The sequence below is a fragment of the Phoenix dactylifera genome, chromosome 15 (genome assembly GCF_051530095.1).
Source record: "Phoenix dactylifera cultivar Ajwa chromosome 15, Ajwa_hap1_PhDact_Kaust_v1.1, whole genome shotgun sequence".
In the NCBI taxonomy this organism is placed as follows: Eukaryota; Viridiplantae; Streptophyta; class Magnoliopsida; order Arecales; family Arecaceae; genus Phoenix; species Phoenix dactylifera.
The window spans coordinates 15,946,257-15,966,362 of NC_143204.1; the positions used below are offsets into that span (position 1 = coordinate 15,946,257).

The following is a 20,106-nucleotide window of genomic DNA, read 5'->3' on the forward strand; positions in this document are numbered from 1 at the left end:
TTTAGCTTTTGGATTGTTTAACACCACTTTCGACATGATGCTAATGTCAATTAGCAATGACGTAATTAATGGTAACGAGGTTTCCATATTCCAGTTTTTTGGACTTATTTGAAAGCTCGAAGTCAAAAGACCTCGGGGTCTATGCGATTGATTTTTCTTCTTAATTGTTAGACATTTTATTTTCTGATTCTCATAGATATCTCTACTCTAAAATGGTTTAATGAATTATAGTTTACTAACATTAAAAAAAAAAGGGAAGGTTCTCAAGGTCAAAATATGATGAGTCCAAGATTACAAGGCAAAAATAATTCATACTTTTGAGCCTAAGAGTCCAAAACCATCAAAACACAAGCCAATAGGCTTGGTCACTCCTCTTTCTCTTTCCTTTCTTTCAGCTTAATGTTGTTCTCAATTCCACACCCTATGCCTCACTTTCCTCATTTTCTTGATGAAGCTGGTGGAGCTTCCTCTCCTCCTCCAATAAATTAACATGCGTTGCACGAGTTCATGCCCACTAACAAATTACACTGGTTTTAATTTCAAAGGAACAAAGTTGTGCAGTTTCGAGTTACTTGGTGATTTTTATGCTCTCCTAATGAACAATTCTTCTACCACAATGGTACACTCTGCAACGCAAAATCTTCGAACATGTATTTTAATCTGATCATGTATTTCCCCGATCCAAGTTTTGGATATATACTTTGACAGAACTATTGAAAAAAATGCAATCAAGAAATAATGGCGTCATAAAAATTTTTTCCCTCTTATGTAATTAAATGGGATATCACTCACCAAATAATAATAATCTCTAGAATCCACTGAAGCAATTAACAAGCAAAATAATCAAGCAATCCATACACAAGAGGAAACATAATTTTTTTAACGTTGAAAATCCTTCACATCGAAGGTAAAAACTGCGGGACCTAATTAGCCAAAAACTTTTACTATTTAGAATAATGGAATTATAATTGATCCCCTCTAGTTCAACTAGAAGCTGCACAAATATCAACAAGATTTAATATTGGCTTCCATAATAAGAATATTAAAATGGATTTCAACAATAAATAATAAAATAGAGAGTGGATTTTACCAAGTGTTGATGCTTGAAATAATCAATAAAAATTTAGATACTGAAATTTCAGCCAAATCTAGATAAAATCAACCAACTGATCATCCGACAAAGTAGCGCATTTTTCTCTTCTTTCTTGTTTTTTCTTTTTTTTTTTCCACTGTTTTTCGTGGACCCGAAGACTCATGCTTTTCGCAATTATCTCACCCCAAGCCAACAAGAACCAAGTGGACCAATCTCTGGGCACTAATACATCAACCGGAAGGTAAAGCATCCTGAGATTCCTTGCCCATGCAACCACTTATACCCTTCTTTCTCAAACTCAATGACCTCAGGCGAAAGCAAAGTTGGGCTGTGGGGCCTAGCTTGTGATCAAAAATTCTAAACCTGAAATCAGAGTTGGCCAACTATAGGCATTGATGCAATAAATTTAATTGATCATTGATGATATCAACCTTATATCATATTGATATCGATGATCCCTATGTAAAAAAGTCTCCAAAGATGATATATCCACTTTTGTATTTTAAGTTTTTCTTGCATTTAGCAGTTCTTTTGTTCTCTTTGTGATGATATCTGAGTAAAACTATTGTCTGCTACCATGATTCTGAGGCACACCAAGCAATGTCAGTGCTGCGCCGGGTTGCATTTTATCACATGTAAGCCCAACTTTCTCTCATCAATGCAATGCTTGGGCTAAGGACAACTGATCAAAAAAATAATTTGGCCATAATTGACCAAAAAAATTAATTTGGCTGCATCATTGAGCAAGCTTCCTCAGATAAAATCACATGCTGCACCTCTAGCAACGAATAGTTCTAGCTCGAATGTTGGAGAAAAGGCCTAACTCAGAGATGGTTACCTAATTTAGAGATGGTTATCTACTTAAGCTTAGAAAAGGCCTAAACCAAGGTCTTTCTTGGATGATAAATTTTTATATCTCTAGTAATACAGAACATATAACCTGGGTTTGTTTTTCGAGATCTAAATACAAGTAAGCTTTAGCTATATTATGGTTACTCAGTATTAGATGCAGGCCTTTAATCACATATCAGCACAGAACCAAGTTACATGCTGCTTTACCAATGCTATGTTCAAAATTTCCTATAATCTATCCACAAATTTAGTGCTTCTCACAAGTGGAGGTAAATCCACTTTTTGGATTATAAAGCATTCGCTGTTGATATGCTTTCGAATTGAAACGACTGACTTAGCATTTTCTTTTCATTGATCATGTCAGGAATGGCTCGCATGCTTTACATGAGCATTCAGTCATAGAAAATATTCCTCTAATGCGACATCGAATCCACATGAAAGAATCAAAGAAAGCGATGATAGAGAAGTGCAGAACGAGCTATACCATGCATTACCAAACAATATCTGTTGTCTGAACTTATCCAAGTATAGTTAAACACTAGACTGTGGAGGTTTCTGTAGGTTGAGAGAAGCAAATCAAGTTGGGAAGCTATTGGCCTGATTGATAAAGACATCCACTGCACTCAAAAGTGTAGAGTAGTACAGGAATTGTCCTTGTATAAAATATTTGGTATTCTCGTTAGTAAGAAGAATATAAGCTCTCTATCTGATGCATTGCTTTAATCATAATATATAATCGAAAACTAAACATTTGGTTTCTTTATTTTTTTGATGGAAAAACATTTGTTTACTTCAAACTATTAAAAGACCTTCTTAAACTGCCTATAATATATTCATTGACTAACCAAACTATGTGCAGTGTGTAATATTATTCAACATGGTCCCTAAATTTCGGTCTTTGTTGGTTTATCTTACATGGTTCTAGAGTAATCTCTGTTAGACAACCAGATGGATCAGACTGTTTGTGAAAAAGAACTACTACTGCTATTTTTTTGGTAGAATCTTATAAATTAAACTTTGATGTGTAGATATCATATGCGCATGTTTTCGTATGAGAGAGGAAAGCAGGAGTGAGAGAGAGGTCTCCTCATAAAGAATCCAACAAGTCTAAGAAAAGTAGGCAAGAAAAGGCATGAGCAACACAAGGATGATGGGCTGTCTGGACTCCAGACTCTAGAGAGGGAAGAGAGAGCATGAGAATAACCTTTCACAACATAGATAATAAGTACCATCCTATTTGTCTAAAGCAAGAAAGGACACCAACATGGGTGAATGAGATAGGTTGTCATATGTTATGGTAGACAGATGAACAACCAATCATTTCTAACCTAGCTTGCAGCATCCATGAACCCAGGTCAGTTCATGGTTTATTAGTTGAAGGCAGTTGGTTGGCATGCTTCTATATTTTCCCACAGTTTCACCTACACCCTGGAATTTATTATTTAATGTCACACAAATCCAAGCAAGCAAAGAGCTAAAATACCCTAGTGTTATTAGTCCAGCCACTAAATAAAAATGTTTAATTTAAGAGTAACAAATATAATATCAAGTAACCGTAAATGTACTTAAGGTGTTTCTTGGCATGCTCCTTCTCTTTTTTCTCTTTTGCTTCATGAAACCCAAGAGTGGTCACAAATGAAGGTGAAAACTTATCCAAAAAAAAAGAATATTAGTAAATGAGATCACAAAGACTATAAAGTATTGCCCAAGTTACCAACTGCTTTTAAGCACTGACTTCTCAGGTCAGTCTTAAACATTATTTACATTTGATCCAGAAGAGGCAAAGCAATATCCTAAGAGAAGATCCTAAATTTTTTTCTTCATAAGACTTCAGGTTGCTCCAAGTCACTGGAGTTACTGAATTCAGAAAGGGGGTTAGTTAAGAAAATCATCATAACAGCTCAAAAGTTAACAGAAAATAAAGGTGTATTGCTTGCTGACTTCTTCAAAACATTTCAAATCAAAAGTTTTTTAAAAAAAGAAGAAGTGGAAAAGGAAAGAAAGTCCGATGAGGATGTGAGAAACAGAAGACAAGAACAGAAGATCTCAAGTGGCATTCAGCTCGTCTAACACTTCCATTAGGCCATTAGTTATGAACCATGATTGCCCAAAATGATACCAATGAGACTTTGAGGACTATCAGCATACTGAAGGAAAAAAGAAAAGGAATGTGTTATAACATCGAAGTAATCTCAATTGCCGCAAAAAAAAAAAAAAGCAGCCTGCTCTTTCAGCACTTCAGTTGGCTCATCAATCATTAGTAACTCAACAACGATTTATTCTGAGTCTATAGAAAATGAAACAAAAATTATTGAAAATTCTCAGAGATTTGGATTCTTCAATCAGGAAGGGAAAAGGGAACTTACCACTTCAACATTTGGAGCTGTAAAGGATAAATGCAGCCATGGCCTTGCAAGCATATCCAAGAGAATGAATTGAATATAACTGCAACAATTATCTGATGAATGTATACAGTATAAACTCTCTGCATCTTCTTCATCAATTGGAGATCAGGCCACAAAGCGGCCCGTGCTCGTGGTTTCTTCCAACCCACCAAGACCTGAACTTGAGATTCCCATTGGTATTACTAGAACCTTCATTGGTGGGAGTTGGGAGGTTGAGATCAAACGGCATCCCCAGGGGTTGCTGCTGAATTACAATAGTCTGATGAGTGAGGCCTCCACCATCGGAGCTGGCAACCAAGTGGGACTTCCTGTGACCCCTCAAAGATTGGCTTGATGAGAAAACTTTGCGACAGATTGGGCATTCATGACTCTTGACCTTCTTTGATGCTTCAGAGCTAGTATCGAGGCCAACCTTCTTTTCGACCAATTCTTCCAACCGTGCTGGCTTAATAGAAGCATCTATCTCCAAGCTGTTATTGCTGGCTTCAATCCTTGATGCAAACAAGACCTTCATCCTCTTGTGGCTAGCTCGGTGACCTCCAAGAGCTTGGTAAGAAGGAAAGAACTTGTTGCATGCAGTACATTCATATCGGCCTCTTTTCATAGAAACCTTACTGAAATCATCTTTGGAAACATCAAACTCGGACCTTGATCCTGATTTGCTATACTTCCCGACTCCAGAGTGCAACTGATCAAATCCAGTCTTCTTCTCCAATTTAGCAAGACAATAATTCAGATCCTTCTTCTTGAGAGAGCCTTTTCTTGATGCCTCATTGGAGTACTCGAATTCATCGATATCCGAAGCATAGGCCTTTGGCTTCTTGAACTTTTCATCCTTAACAAAGCCATCATCATAAGAAACATCAGATTCCACCTTCTTTAGCCCATCTCTCCTATTCCCATTTCTTGAAGAAATGAATTCAGATCTCTTCTTTCCCTTCCCAATCTCATCTCTCTCAGAGCTCAAATTCTCCAATACCACTGAATTCTTATCGGACTCGGCAGCTGAGCTAATGCCACTCCAAAAACTAGTGTCCCTCGACAGCATCATGAGGCTTCGTGCAACATCCTCCTGCTCCTTCTCAAGCTCCAACACCGGAGTCGATGAGGCTGAGATCGAAGCCACTCGTCTCGATCTTCTTCTCCTTCTCGGAATCATCACCTCATTGACGGATTGGCCTCGTGCACCACTCCATGACTTCTGCTGCTCCTCCAGTTCTTGCTCTTGCTTTCCCTCCTCCAAATTGTGGTGAGACTTATCTGGATGGCACCTCATATGCCCAAAGAGAGACTTCCAAGAGAGGAAACCTTTCCCACACTTCCTGCAGAGCTTGTCATGCCTCGGGGAGCCCTGGCTGCCATGGCTGCCCGAGTCCCATAGCCTCCAAGTCTTCTTGGGGTTCTCCCTCAGGTCATAGCCAGCTTCGACCCAAATGGAGCTCCTGCTGCTCTGCAGCCTTGCCTCGACCTCGGTGGAGGAGTTCAATGCTAAGTGGGACCTCATGTGGCCTCCCAAAGATCTCCCATAGGGGAAGCTCTTCCCACAAATCTTGCAGCAATGCTTTAGCTTCCGATCTCTCTCCATCTCCTCTAGAAACAGGGGAGCTAGCAAGAAGAGATTTTTGATCCAGAAAACCAATTAAAGAGATCCAAGTGAGAGAAAAATCCAATTAGATCTATGAAATCCTGATCTCTGGATTGATCTGAGGAGAAACGATTGTAGATTTCATCGCTAGTTTGGATCTGATCACCAACTCTGCCCTGCTTCGAATCACGCCATTCTTCTTGTAGCGGGTGAGAAGAGAGGTAAGGTGCGATTTTTAGGCTGTGGGGAAGGGGAGGGAGGGTGGTGGTACTCTAATTCCCATTGTTTGTATTGTTTTATTTGGTGTCTTTTGGGAGGAGAAATCCATGCATGGAAGCAAAGTTGGAAGGAGAAAGGGAGGGGGGGTGGGAGCACGTGTACTCAACTGAGATCCTCGGCCGGATGATCAGACGGCCTTTGATCATGCCACGTGGCCCTTCTGGTGTCCCTTGGATGGTGGGCATCCCTTCAGCCTCGCTGCCTCCCTCGCCATTCCTTGTCCTGCCGTCGTGGGGTGGAGAGTTGGGGCTTGGGAGAGATCCGTTATTCAGTCCAGAGCAGCAAACAGCAAATGGTTTTGTAACTGCATTGTTAGGTGCCACGCGGGGTATTTGGGTTTTTGGGAGTTAGGTCCTGGCTGATCCTAATCCATGGGTTTTTTTGGTACAGCGGCTGCTCACCCTACTCTAGTGTAGGACCTGCCAACATAATCAGAGACTAAAACCTGGCTCAAATGCGAGGTTTATTCATAATAGAGGAGAAATTATTCATAATGGACCAAGCACACATCTTTCTCTCTTCTTCCTGTCTTCCTCCTCCCTTTCTCTCTCATGGGATAATTTCGACTTCTTGGGAGCTGAGATGTAGGAGGAGCGGCCTGAGATGCATTGATGGAGGGATGGGGGGTGCCAGTCCATGGAAATTAAGAGAGGAAGGAGGGAAGGCTTGGTTGGAAGAAAAATAAGGAATTAGGAACTATTAGGTTGATGCCACATGTATTTTGCAGAACTATTTGGATTATGACCATAAAAATATTGTGCTTGGCAACTTAAAACTTCGAGCATGCTAATTATAAAACCTAGATTTAGCATGTTTTGTTTCAACTTAAAAGTCACCCAATAATTTTGATGTATGAATAGCATTCACGTGGCAAATCAACGTTTATACAGTTAAAATACACCCCTTATGAACATAACCATATGTGTTCTATTTCTTCGGAATATAAAATTATCAATTAGCACAGCATACTGAAATAAGATGGGACTTCTTCGGCTGTATCCAGTTAACACGCTATTTCTTATTTATTTTATTTCTCATTATTTATAAGTTATTGATATAGTAATTCAGCTTTTTTTTCTTTATTTTTCTTTCTCATTCCCTTTTATTTATTTTTTTATTTTAACCATCTTTAATGAAGTGTTACCATGAATGTTCAACTTAGTCAACTTCAGCCGCCGGGCTGCTGGAAAAGATTTCCGCAAATTCGATATCACCGGAATCCCTCCGTAACTAATCCCCACGATCTCCGTCGTGGCTCCCAGCCGCTGCGCTCTGGCGGTTCCACCGCCGAATATCTTCCATCATGTGCCCGACGGCGAGGTACGATGACCCGCCTGCCGCCACCGCGCGCCGTGCCTTGTCCCCTATCTCCCTCGCCCGCCGCCGGATTCCCTCCGCCTCCTCCCGGCTGCTTCCGCCGCTGGCAGCGCCTCCCATCAGCCACGCCACCCTCGTGGCGATCCGCGCTTTTCCGACCACCACCCCGGCTTTCTCCTCCTCCCCCCACACAAATCCCTCCGCTGCCCCAACCGCCGCCCCCGTCCCCACCACTCCCACCACCAACGCCTCGTTGTAGAACTGCTCCGCGAACAGCGGCCACGTCAGCGCTGGCACACCCGCAGCTGCCGCTTCCACCGCCGCCCCCCACCCGCAGTGCGTCATGAACCCCCCCACCGCCGCGTGCCCCAACGCCACCACCTGCGCCGCCCACCCCCTCACTACCATCCCCCTCTCCCCCACCCTCCCCTCCATCCCCTCCACCCACTTGTCCAGCTCCGCCGCCTCCTCCATCGTCGGCGCCGCCCCTCCGATCGCCCACAGGAACGGAACTCTGGACTCCTCCAGCCCCATCCCGATCTCCTTCATCTGGGCCACCGGGAACCGGCACAAGCTCCCGAAGCACACGTAGATCACCGATCCGGCTGGCTTCGAGTCCAGCCACGTCAAGATCCGTGCCGCGTCCACCGCCGCCGCCGCCCCCCGCCCCCGCTCTGCCGCGTCCACCGCCGCCCGGTTGCATAGAGAAACGGGGCCTACGGCGAAGACACGCTTCCCCGTCTCCCTCTCGTAGTGCTCCAAATACCCTGGCTCGAGCTCCGGGAAGGTGTTCACCACCCACCCGGCGGTGCTCCGATCCGCCGTCCGGGCCCGATCCAGGAACTCCTGGGCCGTCGAATCGGGGAGGGTCGCCTCGGCCAGCCTGGACCGGGTCAGATAAACCCGGTCTGGGAGACCAGGGACGAGGAACGGATCGGAGTTGGAGGAAGCCCGGTCCTGGGGCCGGTTCACGTGGAGGCTCCGCTCCACCGAGAGAGCGAAGCAGCCGGTCCCGGTGAACGCGTACCGGGGGATGCCGAGCTCCGCCGCGGCGGTGGCGGTCCAGGGGAGGAAGACGTCGGAGACAACGGCGTCCGGGCGGCAGTCGCGGACGAGGCGTTGGAAGGGGTCTTGGAGGAGGTCGAGGGCGCGGGCGAAGAGGCCGGAGACGGAGCGGGAGGGGAGGGCGTCGGTGCTCTCGCAGCCGTCGGGGAGGCCGGCGGCGGATGGGAATGCGAGGACGTGAAGGCAGATGCGGTGGCCGGCGGCGGCGGCGCGAGCGACGGTACCGCCGAAGCGGGCGGCATTGAGGGGGGTAAGGACGACGACGGCGTCGGCGCCGCGCTCGGCGAAGAGCTTGGCGATGTCAACCATGGGGATGATGTGGCCCGGGGAGGGGAAGGGGATGAAGTAAATACGTAGAACGTGAGGAAAGGCGCCTCCTTTGTCTATGGAGGAGGAGTCCGCCATGGCCGCTGGGAGAAAGCTTGGAGCTTTGGGTGGAGAGGTGTGAAGCTATAAATAGAGCGCAGTGGTTGAAACGGAGGAGAGATTGTTTCAGTTGGGAGTTTTGGCGGGGAATGGTGGAGACTGGAGAGGAGAGGAAGTGGTGGTTGGAAAGAAGGATTGCTTTCTTGCTTGAAACAAGGAAGGTGATCATGGTGTGATTAAGAAAAGTGGAGCTCTTCAGAAGGATTCATGCCTTCTGTGTGGAATTCAATCTCTCTGGGTTTGTTCTTTCTCTTGTTAAGTTGCATGAGAATCTTGGCTTGCCATTTGAGTAGTCTAGGACTGACACTTGAGTTTGAAGGTGTGTGGAGGCATGGTTGTTTCATTAATTGACTGCTTGGTGACAAATCTAAATCCCTCTGAAGGCAAACAAGAGTTACAAGTGATGTTTTATCATTAGGTAATTGCTGTCTTTTAAAATAAAAATCATTCAGCCTTGTATTTCTCTAGAAATCACAAGGATCATTTTAAGAATAAAAATAACAGTAAATTAAAAAGAACTGTCAAAATGTAATCACAAGGCCCCTTTCCCTACTCCTACTCATTATCGTCGCTAGTGTATTGGATAAAATCCTAGGTCTTGTTGTTTATGAAAAACCTCATCTTTGGCATAGGTCCTAGCAACATTATGGGGAACTCATAATGCCTTCAATATATGGATGACACATCCATCTTTCTTAAGGAAAATTCTCTTTATCTCTCCACTACAAATTCTCTTTGATAAGAATCAGCTCATTGGCAGTAGGATTCCTGAAAGTGTTATTGCATACTACGCCTCCTTATCTGGCTATGAAATAATATAAACCTTTAGCATATATTTCTGAAGTACTTGGTTGCATGATAATATGGACCATCTAGCGTATATTTCTTAAGGACCAAAAAAAATAAAGAGAAAATTACTTTTCGACCCTCTCAACTTTACCAAGGTTGCAGTTACACTCTACGAACTATAAGCAATTCACAATAATTGAAGGGCTTGAATATAAAGTGACTCTAAATTACGGTAAATAGAACTGAAATTAGAATGGATACTAGTATATCTATATCTATATTTATTTTGTTTAATAATACAAATATAGATACTATGACTAATTCTTGGCACAATCTCGATGGTGGAAAGAAAAAGACCATAAGGCAAGTAGCAAACATTTTTCCAATACATATATCCACATTGAAACTTCTTACAACCCATGCCAACTTAGGCCATATAGAATCAATCACAACAATCCTCTAGTGAATGTCAGGAAGAGATGTTCTTTTCTTTCTTGTCTTATTTTCTGTATTTGCCCCCTTTTTAATTTTTTTTTTTCTTTTCTTTTTGATGTGTCTCCACATGCCTCTCAAATTACCTGAACCAATGAAGCTCAGAGAAGAGTAATAGATTTCATCTCTATTTCTTAAATGCAGCAGAAAAATACTCCATATAATGTATAATAAGATCAAAAGCAGCAGGGTAAACATAGATCTTGACCCTGCGATGCCTAACTATAATTTGGAAATAATAATAGACCATGAAGGAAATAGCAAATCTGAAACAAAAGGAACAGCAATTATAAAGAATCCTCCATCCAATCTTGGCAGCCTAAAATGACGATCCCTCAAAATTCCAACCGATCTCCTCCCCCCCCTCTCTCTCCTGAGAAGATGGCTGCGATTCAAGCCACAGCAGGCATGTCCTTGAGCCATGGATCGAGCGGCTTCCCAATCGAGTAAACAATGAAGCCAATCTCCCTAAGCTTTTGTGGATCCACGACATTGCGCCCATCAAATACAAATGCTGGCTTCTGCATGCTCTCATAGATCTTCTTATAGTCGAGCGACTTGAACTCGTCCCACTCGGTCAGGATGCAGACGCCATGCGCCCCCTTGGTGGCCTCGTATGCATCCCAGGTGACAGTCACCTGCTTCACCGCCGTCGGGCTCATCGGTTGGAGGTGGACCGGGTGGTCCCAATCGAACTTGTTCATGGCGAGGTCGCGCTGGATCTGGTCCTCCGTCACCTGGGGGTCGTAGATGCTGATCCTGGCCTTGTCGCCCAGGAGGCCCTTGCAGACATCAATGGCGGGAGTCTCCCTCGTGTCCCCGGTGTCCTTCTTGAATGCAAACCCGAGCACGGCAATCTTCTTCCCGGCGACGGTGTTGAACATGGAGGACACCACTCGGTTCACAAACCGGCTCTTCTGGTAGTCGTTGATCTTGATGACCTGCTTCCAGTAGTTGGCCACCTCAGGGAGGCCGTTGCACTCACAGATGTAGACTAGATTGAGGATATCCTTCTGGAAGCAGGAACCTCCGAATCCGACACTGGAATTCAAGAATCTAGGCCCGATTCTTGTATCCTTCCCCACGGCGTAGGCCACCTCGGACGCGTTGGCTCCGGTGGCCTCGCAGAGCGCTGAGATGGCATTCACAGACGAGATCCTCTGAGCCAAGAAGGCATTGGCTGCAAGCTTGGATAGCTCCGCAGACCATAGATTGGTGGTTAGAATTCGATCCTCGGGCACCCAGTTGGCGTAGACATCCTTCAATGCTTGAACTGCCTTCCGGCCTCCCGGCGTCTCCCGGCCGCCGATGAGCACTCGGTCGGGGTTGAATAGGTCCTGGATTGCCGTGCCCTCCGCGAGGAATTCTGGGTTCGAGAGGATTTGAAAGTCGATGCCTTTGCTGTTGTGGGTTAAGATCTTCTCGATGGCCTCGGCGGTCTTGACGGGGACTGTGGATTTCTCGACCACGATCTTGTCGGACCTCGCAACATCAGCGATCATGCGGGCTGCACTCTCCCAGTAGGTGAGATCGGCGGCCTTGCCTGCTCCGAGGCCGCGGGTTTTGGTCGGCGTGTTCACGGAGACGAAGATGATGTCGGCCTCAGAGACATGCTTTTCGATGTCGGTGCTGAAGAAGAGGTTCCTCCCCCTGCACTGCTTGACGACATCATCGAGGCCCGGCTCATAGATTGGGAGCTGGTCGCCGTTCCATGCTGAGATGCGGGTGACGGAGATGTCGACAACTACCACTTCAATGGATGGGCATTTGAGGGCAATTACAGCCATGGTTGGGCCGCCGACATAGCCGGCTCCAAGGCAGCAGATCTTCACCATCTTTGGCGTTTATGAATAGCCTGAACAAGTTAAAGAACAGCAAACAAGAGAGAAAGAATCAAATGTAGTCGGATCACAATAAGATCAGCATGCAAGAATTAAGCAGGGATCGACATCTTAGATTTCTTTTTCATGTCAAAACATCAAGGTAAACAAAAAAGAAATGGTCAGCCAAGCAATTTGCTGAAAAATCACTTCTTTACAATGCGAGCCAATAAGTCTAAACTTTCATAGTTATAATCATCAAAAGTCTTAAATATTTGAATCAACTATAAAATCTTCATGGACACAAGAAAAGGATCAGACTTAGAAAATACAAGCTGCTCATTATGTAAGATTTTATATTAAAGCAATGAAAAGTTGAGAGAGAGAGAGAGAGAGAGAGAATAAACCATGGCAGGGAGCAGAGATAAACACATTAACAGAAAGAAGTTTAACCTTTTAGTTCAGAGGAAGATTTATATTTATTAATCCACAAGAACACCGCATTGATCAAATCCAAAGAATCACCACACAAACCTGCATTTATATAAGAAGTAAAAACACATTCTTGTATAGGCATAGAGCCTGTGGCTGTTTGATTTCTTGCTGATATTGTTTCAATTTCGTGTTTCAGTATCTCAAATCATCAGAAAAAAAAAAGGAAAAAGATGCCAAAACACTTATAGATCTAGAATCCATCAAACGCTCATCCGGTACCATCAAATTACAAATGTCATCCAAATCAACAAACAGATCTGAGGTTGAGACCACACATTTCTGTGAAATTTTACAACTTTATTCATACCAAGTGGTTGAAACGTAAGTAGATCTGGGTATCAGCTTGACATCCTCAACAAATTGATCCATTCATGAATCATCCGTCCTCGTAACAAAAATTTCAGCCAAATGAGATTTAGAGTTCCGTGGGCTCCCATCGGTCAAGCAATTCTCACCAACATCACAACCTTAAACTAGGTTATACCCATCAGATCTACATCAAAAACCTACAGATCTACTACAGATTACAACAACCTAATTTGGATCGCAACGCGGCAATATATTTAATGGCAAAGACACGGCTTACCAAAAATGAGAACTTCGGGTTTTCCTTCAATAAAAATCACAACTTTAGATCAGATCAGAAGCTTACCTTCTGAATTGCTCCCAAGATAAACTAGAAGACGGATTGAGAGAGCGAGAGGGAGAGAGGGAGAGGGAGGGAGGAGAGAGGAGAGAATTGCTTGTCGAGGGGAGGAGGGCGAGGTGCACCTCCTTAAATACTTCAAAGGAAGAGGGGATCAGAGGGGTTACAGCTGGGCTGGGCCACTTTGATGGGCTGCCGAACATAAATTTTGGCTGCGGAAAAAGGTGGACAACGTGCGTTCGTTTCCAAGCATACCAACCATCATGACGACAAACAACTTAGGTAACGACTTCTTTATTTAATTTGACATTCCATTTACATATGATTTTATTTGCTAACCGACATCGCCTAAAACCTCTAAAGATTAGATTAAAGATGCACAAAGTTATTGCATTAATGAGGGTTGTAAATTTGTAATATTCTAACCATATATATATATATATATTGCAACCAACATAACCAATGAACCATGTATATATTGCAACGGACGTACCATGGTCAATCTTATGTAGCTTTGCAAGTTGATCGGGTTGGATTGGAAACCCAAAATCCAATCAATATTTGAATCTGGTTAAAAAGTAATAGATCCGATTAGGTTTGATATTTAATTTTATCAATCCATCGAATTTTTGGATTAAATCGAATCAACGATAAATAGATTATATGGTTATATCATATGCATAGTATAAAATTTGATTAATAACTATATAGTCATCCAGGCTAAGTATGTATATCGTGAGGCCAACGAAGCAGCAGATTGGGTAGCCTCTTATGTGGCTAACCATTCTGGAAAGATCCTTTGGCTGGGAGAGGAGGACTTACTCGGAACACTCGGTATGTATTATCTTTTGACTTTTTTGGGTGTATCTGTACCCGCCATGTATGATACATCCACTCTAGCACAAAAAAAAACATATAGTTATAATCAACAAAATAAATTATTAACTAATTATATTAAAAAAACCTTATATTCAAGAAGGAATCAAAAGTATATGTTATGCTAGTTTGCAATTGGTTCGAGTCGGCTGGGGTTTGGCTTGGAAATATAATAATTTAAATACAATCTATATTCAAAAAGGTCATGTTTTTTTAAGCCAAGCTTAATCCAAATAGTTTTGATTCCGGTTGAACTGGATTAATTTTAGGTCATTTTTACATTGGAAGCAGGTCAATTGAATCCACTAATAGTCTTAGTCTTATGTCAAACTCTTAACTTCGATCTAGATATTTTAATGCATGGATGTGAGATGTCTTAACGTTACATATCCAAAAAGCTTAGATCTTTCTAAATATTATGACATTATACTTCCTTTCCCAAGCAGTGCTTCAGTGCCATGAGAAAAAAAAATAATTACAACATTATATCAAGATAACCCAATTCATAAAATTCACAAAGATCCAAGTTTTGCCTACAAAAAGACTCTAAATTTTCAGAATAAATTAATATGTAGTTCCACACATCAACATACTTCTAATAATAGCATAAAACAAAACAAACCATGTCACAAAAATATCCATGCTCCAACCAAAAGAATCCCAGGAAAAATCTAAGCTTTAACTGTTTAACCATATATACAAATCAGAAACAAACTAAAAAAAATAGAGCCATAAAAACTATATAATAAAAAAATTCAAATGAACAAGCCAAGATTAATGGGCATAAAAGGTTTCCTTTACTTCTTAGCAGATTAAAGGCGATAAATCACAAACGTTATGTTTAAAAAATCATTGAGATTTTACCATTTCTGGTAAAAGTAAACAAGAGAAAGCTTGTGGACCGAGGAAGGATAGCGACTGGCGAATCCAGAGAGAAAGTTTGGAGTGAGATGGAAGCGATTAAAGAGATCAACAACTTTTTTTTTTTTTTTAACTGATTTCTAAAAAAAAGAAGCTTGAGAAATTTGTGTCGGTGAAATGCCACCAACCGGCCCAGAAAAGCGATGGTTTTGATGGAAACGTAAAGCACACTGCATCAAATATTGCATTTAGGCTTGGAATAAATAAGAGAAAGGAGAGGAGGATATTAATTTGCCTTACTTTCTTTTGATTGGTGGGGCTCAGCCTCAGTGTCTCCTCCTCTAGGCTGCTTACAGGAAAAGGTGGTGGCTCGTTGAGAGGCGAGCTCGAAGTAAGAGCTTTTATCACTTCCTTTCAATTATTGGAGAAATTATTAGTCGGACCAGATCGGCTGATAAATCCGTCCCAGTGCATATTGTTATTACATATAAATAAAAAATAAAAAAAATACCATTACATATGTTGCTTCCTGGTTGAACTAGTTCGACAACTAATAATTTCTCTATTTCTTGTTAATCATGAATATATAAGCGAAAATGGACAATTACTTATAAAAAAATAAAATTCAATATGCGATCTAATATTTACAGTATCAACCCTTTTTTTTGTGCTACACAACTCCCTGCTTAATTTTTTGGAAAATAAAGGGAATGTAAAAAAATCTAGAATGAATTTCTTTTTTATATTTAACCATCGTAAATTCAACAATTATTATTAGAGAAAATTCATGCATGACCGTCAATATGGTATATCTCCACTGCAAGAGGTAAAATACTTTAATTTTGTTTGCATAAAAATTAATGGAGGTCTTTTTTTTTTTGGTTATATTGGTAGCTCACCTACACCTAGTGTGAACACAGCCTAAAGAGTCATACAATAGAAGAGAATACAAGCGAGACAAAACAGAGTCGTGGGTCTCCCAAATAAAATCTCCACAGTGATGAGCCACATAGGATGCCACCCAATCTGCAGCGCTATTGGCTTCTCTGAAGACATGAGTGACCCAAAATTCAATATATTTGCCTAACAAACGGTAAATATTTTGAAGCAACCACGTCCCCCTAACGGTACTCCTGGGCCCCAAGATTTCCTCAGTCACCATAGCAGAGTCTTCCTCAATCGTGATGGACTATTCGAAAATGCGCCGACCCTTGGCAGCTACTAGCCTGGCCCACTGATTCCTGATGATGAAACCGATGCTGCAACGACCATCCTCCTTGATACTACCGTTGAAATTCATCTTGAGAAAAACACGGCATTTTTAGCTTTCTGTATGACGTTGATAATTGTGATGTTGGATAAACATTTTTTTTCTTTTGGTGGGAATCAACAAATGGTTCTTCAATACAACTACTTTAGGCAAAAATGGTGTATAATGAATATTTTAATTCTAAAGTTTTAAAAAAAGTAATCAAATAAATCAATTTCAGGTGTAGCATATTTCTATGTCTAAAAGGCCAATGTTGAAAGATAAAAGTTCCAGAGCTACTTATTTGAAGAATAATTTGATTGCATTTAAGTTATATTTAATAACTCCATGTGATCCATGCCGGACCAATAAAGAACTGCGAACTCACTTGATACTTTTGCATCTACATGTGCTTGTCAATTAGCATTTCTTACTAAGCAATTAAGATTTTATTTAGTAAGTTAAAAGAGAAAATATGACCGTTTTCCTCATACGTCAGCATCCAACGATATTATATTCAAATATCTCAATGCAATACTTGAATTTATTGTTCTCTCTGGGAATCTACTGCTTTTCCATTGGTTAGGTTCAAAGGGCCCTACTTCTCAAGCCAAACCCCGTCAAACTTTGCGCAAGTATAAGTCAAGAATACACCATTAAAGACTTAAAAGCTAGAAAGGTTTCTTTAGCTAGTGCTCTCTAAGTGCCAATGTCACTTTCCTTTGAATGAGTAAAAGGTAACGTCTTATCACTTTTTCAACAACCTAGTATCTTATTTAAAAAAATTAGTTCAAAAATATTACTTGAATTTCTTAATCCTACATAAGTACCCAAGATCTACTCAATACATAACTGATGTGAAACTAAATATACACCCATATGGATTCTCATATATTCTTTCCAATTAAGCTTAACATCCTCGTCAAGCTAAGAGTCTAAACTCATTCAAATTCAGTTACAAACATCATAATCAGCTTATGATCAACCTAAATGAACTAGTGGCTCTATGTTACAGAATCCCCTAGCCCTCATGGACCATGAGCCAGATCCACTCTGATACCATTTGTAGCAATCCAGGACCTCACCTAAAAATCCTAGTTTAAAAGTGTTATTTGAATTTTTTGATCCTATATAAGTACCTAAGATTTCCACAATGCACAGTTAGAACTAAATATATACATGTATGGACCCTTACAACTTTTGCTTCTTATTTTTTTTATTTTTAAAAGTAAAAATATGAAATCCAATACAAAAAAAATGTTTGATTCACTTATTTTATTTTTAAAGTAGCTTCCACAATTTATGGAAAAAGTAAAAGTAATTTTTTTTTTACTTCCACTATTTTTTAAAATAACCTTTTTGAGCTATAAAATCAAATTCAGTTTCAGTTTCTTTCATATATTTTTTTCTCTTCCATCCTCGACGACCACTACTAGTGGCTTCGACCCCATCCATTTCATTAAAAAATGTCTTTCTTTTTTCCTCCCTCTTGCCTCTTCCACCTGATCTATTCTTCTCGTCCTCCAATACCTTGCCTCCTCCCACCCCCTTCTCTCCTCTTACTATCTCCTTTGACTCTCCTCCGATGCCGCTCCATACTATCTTTCCTCTCAATCTTACATATTCTCTATCCGATGATCACCGATGACTGCATGCCTAACATCTACCGTAGAGAATGTGTTGCAAAAAAATTTTTCTATGTTTAGCTTACTAAATATATCTTTCTAATTTTTGTTATGAAATAAACAGAACAGTAGTCACTGTTGTATGTGCTTCTATTATCAAAAATTTTGAAAATAAATAAATAAATAAATCATTTTTTTTTTTTCCAAAATGACAGCGATGCCTAAACTCGCCAAACAAGGAAATCTTACGCTACCGACTTGTAACTATAAACTTTTTTCTCTGACGTGAGACAATCTGGTCCACGTATCTATCACTTCATTGCTTTGACTTGGCTAGTCTGTACCATGGAAATGCCACGTGGAGCCACCTTCTTTGAAATTGGGCTCGGTTTGAAGAGAATTAGTCGTGGCCGAGTGACGTGGTAAACTTGTCAGCCCAACAGTTGCTCCGCTTTCCATGGCGTGGTGCCGAAAAAAATACCCGGTACACTGGACGTGCCTTAATTTCAAGTCCATACATGAAGACACCACCCACGCCAAATTAGACTCGTAGTCTCATGAAGCACTGCAGTACAAAAATCAGATTAGGTTAACAAATATGGCAGCTTGTGTGGAATCTCTCTTCAAGCAGAGCTCGGAGACTATAATTATTTCTTCACTCATGAAAGGGGGTTGCATAAATTTTTTGGTACGTTGCGTTGAAATTTTCTTGTAGAATTAGGAATAGGTCAATAGGCAATAGACTACACATTGGCTTGAAAAGTTGTATTCCTATCTAAGACCTTGCACGTAAGTCGCTACACGTAAGATCTGGTATAGCATCGGGTTAACTGCATCCCAGGTTGATTGGATGATATGCTAGTTTTTAGATTTGTTGAGTATGTCTTGAGTTTACAAGTTGTAGAGATCATGTCCAAATCGAGTTAGGATGCTAATCGAGTCTAAATCGATTTATTCTATTATATATATCTCTTGTAACCCTAAGAAAAGAGGGCAATGAAGTGTCCTAGAGATTGGGTGTTCGGGGGTTAGGATTTGTGAGAAAATTTTGTACTATAAGCTTTAGTTTTTTTTTGTTCCTTTATAGTAAAGCTTTTGCATCGTTTTTGCCCGTAGATATAGGTCAATAGACCAAACTATACAAACATTATGTGATTTTGTTCTTTTCTCTTTTTCTTTCTTGTTTCGTTATTCTTCCTACCTGTTGCAATGAGATCATGGACTATTTTAACACTAGTTGAATTACATGGCTATATCATATAGATTAAGAATAGTGGGGAAAGAAGTGATACTTGAGGAAGCAGGTTCCTCTCCTAAAAATGCAGCCATCAACCCATATGCCTTATGTTGGCTCCCATTCTTAACATGGATCCTCTAAAATTTGAGCAATCAATTGCTAATTTCTCGTGCAATTCAAGAGATACATGTCGGCATGGTGGTGTGAGAAGCTTATGATAGCTATGCATGATTCACAACATAGCAACACATAAAGCTGATTCATAGCTTTGCAAATGTGGCCACCATCCATGCACCAAAACATCAACTTTCTCAAAAACTTTGTTCAAGTCACAAGAGGTGGGCTCACATAATAACTTAGATAAGAGGGTGCATGAGTCCACACAAGCACCTAGCATGATATAACATTTTGCTCCCAACAATGCGACGTAAACTTGAATTACAACTTTAGCTATGTCATTGCAAATTGCAATTGCCGTTAAACTTAAAAAATTACCTACTCATTTCTCACAAACCAATAGTTTTACACGCATTTCATCATTGAGCTCGTCATTCCAATCTATAACTTTGTTTTCTTTTGTCTTGGAATATATCGTAATGTAATGACGTAGAATCCTATGTTCCCTCCTCAGAATCATCATCTCTAAAAGACCTTCCCCCACCCAAACAAGGCTTAATGATCACAGAAGAAACAACAAGATTTTTCATCCTCCCTCCCAATGGAACAGCCACCTTCCAGTTCAAAAGAGTCACCATCCCCAGGGGAGGTCAAACAACCTCCAATAACACCTGCCACCTTCCTCCCCCTCGAATCACCAGGCATCCGAGATCGAAACAGTAGCTTACTCTATGACAGGCATGAGCTCAGGGCCCTCGCATGCCATCTCGGCCAGGCTCTTTCACCATTCTGGAGGTCAAGCCCCCGGAATGGAGGTGGCAGCAATTTATACGACTCCTGTGAGTTCAGAGCTGTGGTAAAGCAGCTTAATGGCGCA

At 41.3% G+C, this 20,106-nt stretch overlaps 3 protein-coding genes across 3 annotated transcripts; all 3 read right to left on the bottom strand.

Annotated features, from left to right (window-relative positions):
• Positions 1 to 3,853: 3,853 nt before the first annotated feature.
• LOC103718179 (uncharacterized) lies at positions 3,854 to 6,228 on the bottom strand. The gene is made up of 2 exons (XM_088711797.2): positions 4,312 to 6,228; positions 3,854 to 4,092 (listed from the first exon to the last, which is right to left on the bottom strand). The coding sequence occupies exon 1, from the start codon at positions 5,933 to 5,935 to the stop codon at positions 4,445 to 4,447; it is 1,491 nt and encodes a 496-aa protein (XP_088567923.2). The 5' UTR covers positions 5,936 to 6,228; the 3' UTR covers positions 3,854 to 4,092; positions 4,312 to 4,444.
• Positions 6,229 to 7,381: 1,153 nt separating this feature from the next.
• On the bottom strand, positions 7,382 to 9,001 carry LOC103718197 (scopoletin glucosyltransferase-like). The gene has a single exon (XM_088711571.2). It carries the CDS (start codon positions 8,999 to 9,001, stop codon positions 7,445 to 7,447), a length of 1,557 nt encoding a protein of 518 aa, XP_088567697.2. The 3' UTR covers positions 7,382 to 7,444.
• Positions 9,002 to 10,409: 1,408 nt separating this feature from the next.
• LOC103718180 (UDP-glucose 6-dehydrogenase 5-like) lies at positions 10,410 to 13,551 on the bottom strand. Its single transcript, XM_008806883.6, has 2 exons — positions 13,271 to 13,551; positions 10,410 to 12,158 (listed from the first exon to the last, which is right to left on the bottom strand). The coding sequence occupies exon 2, from the start codon at positions 12,136 to 12,138 to the stop codon at positions 10,696 to 10,698; it is 1,443 nt and encodes a 480-aa protein (XP_008805105.1). The 5' UTR covers positions 12,139 to 12,158; positions 13,271 to 13,551; the 3' UTR covers positions 10,410 to 10,695.
• Positions 13,552 to 20,106: the final 6,555 nt, after the last annotated feature.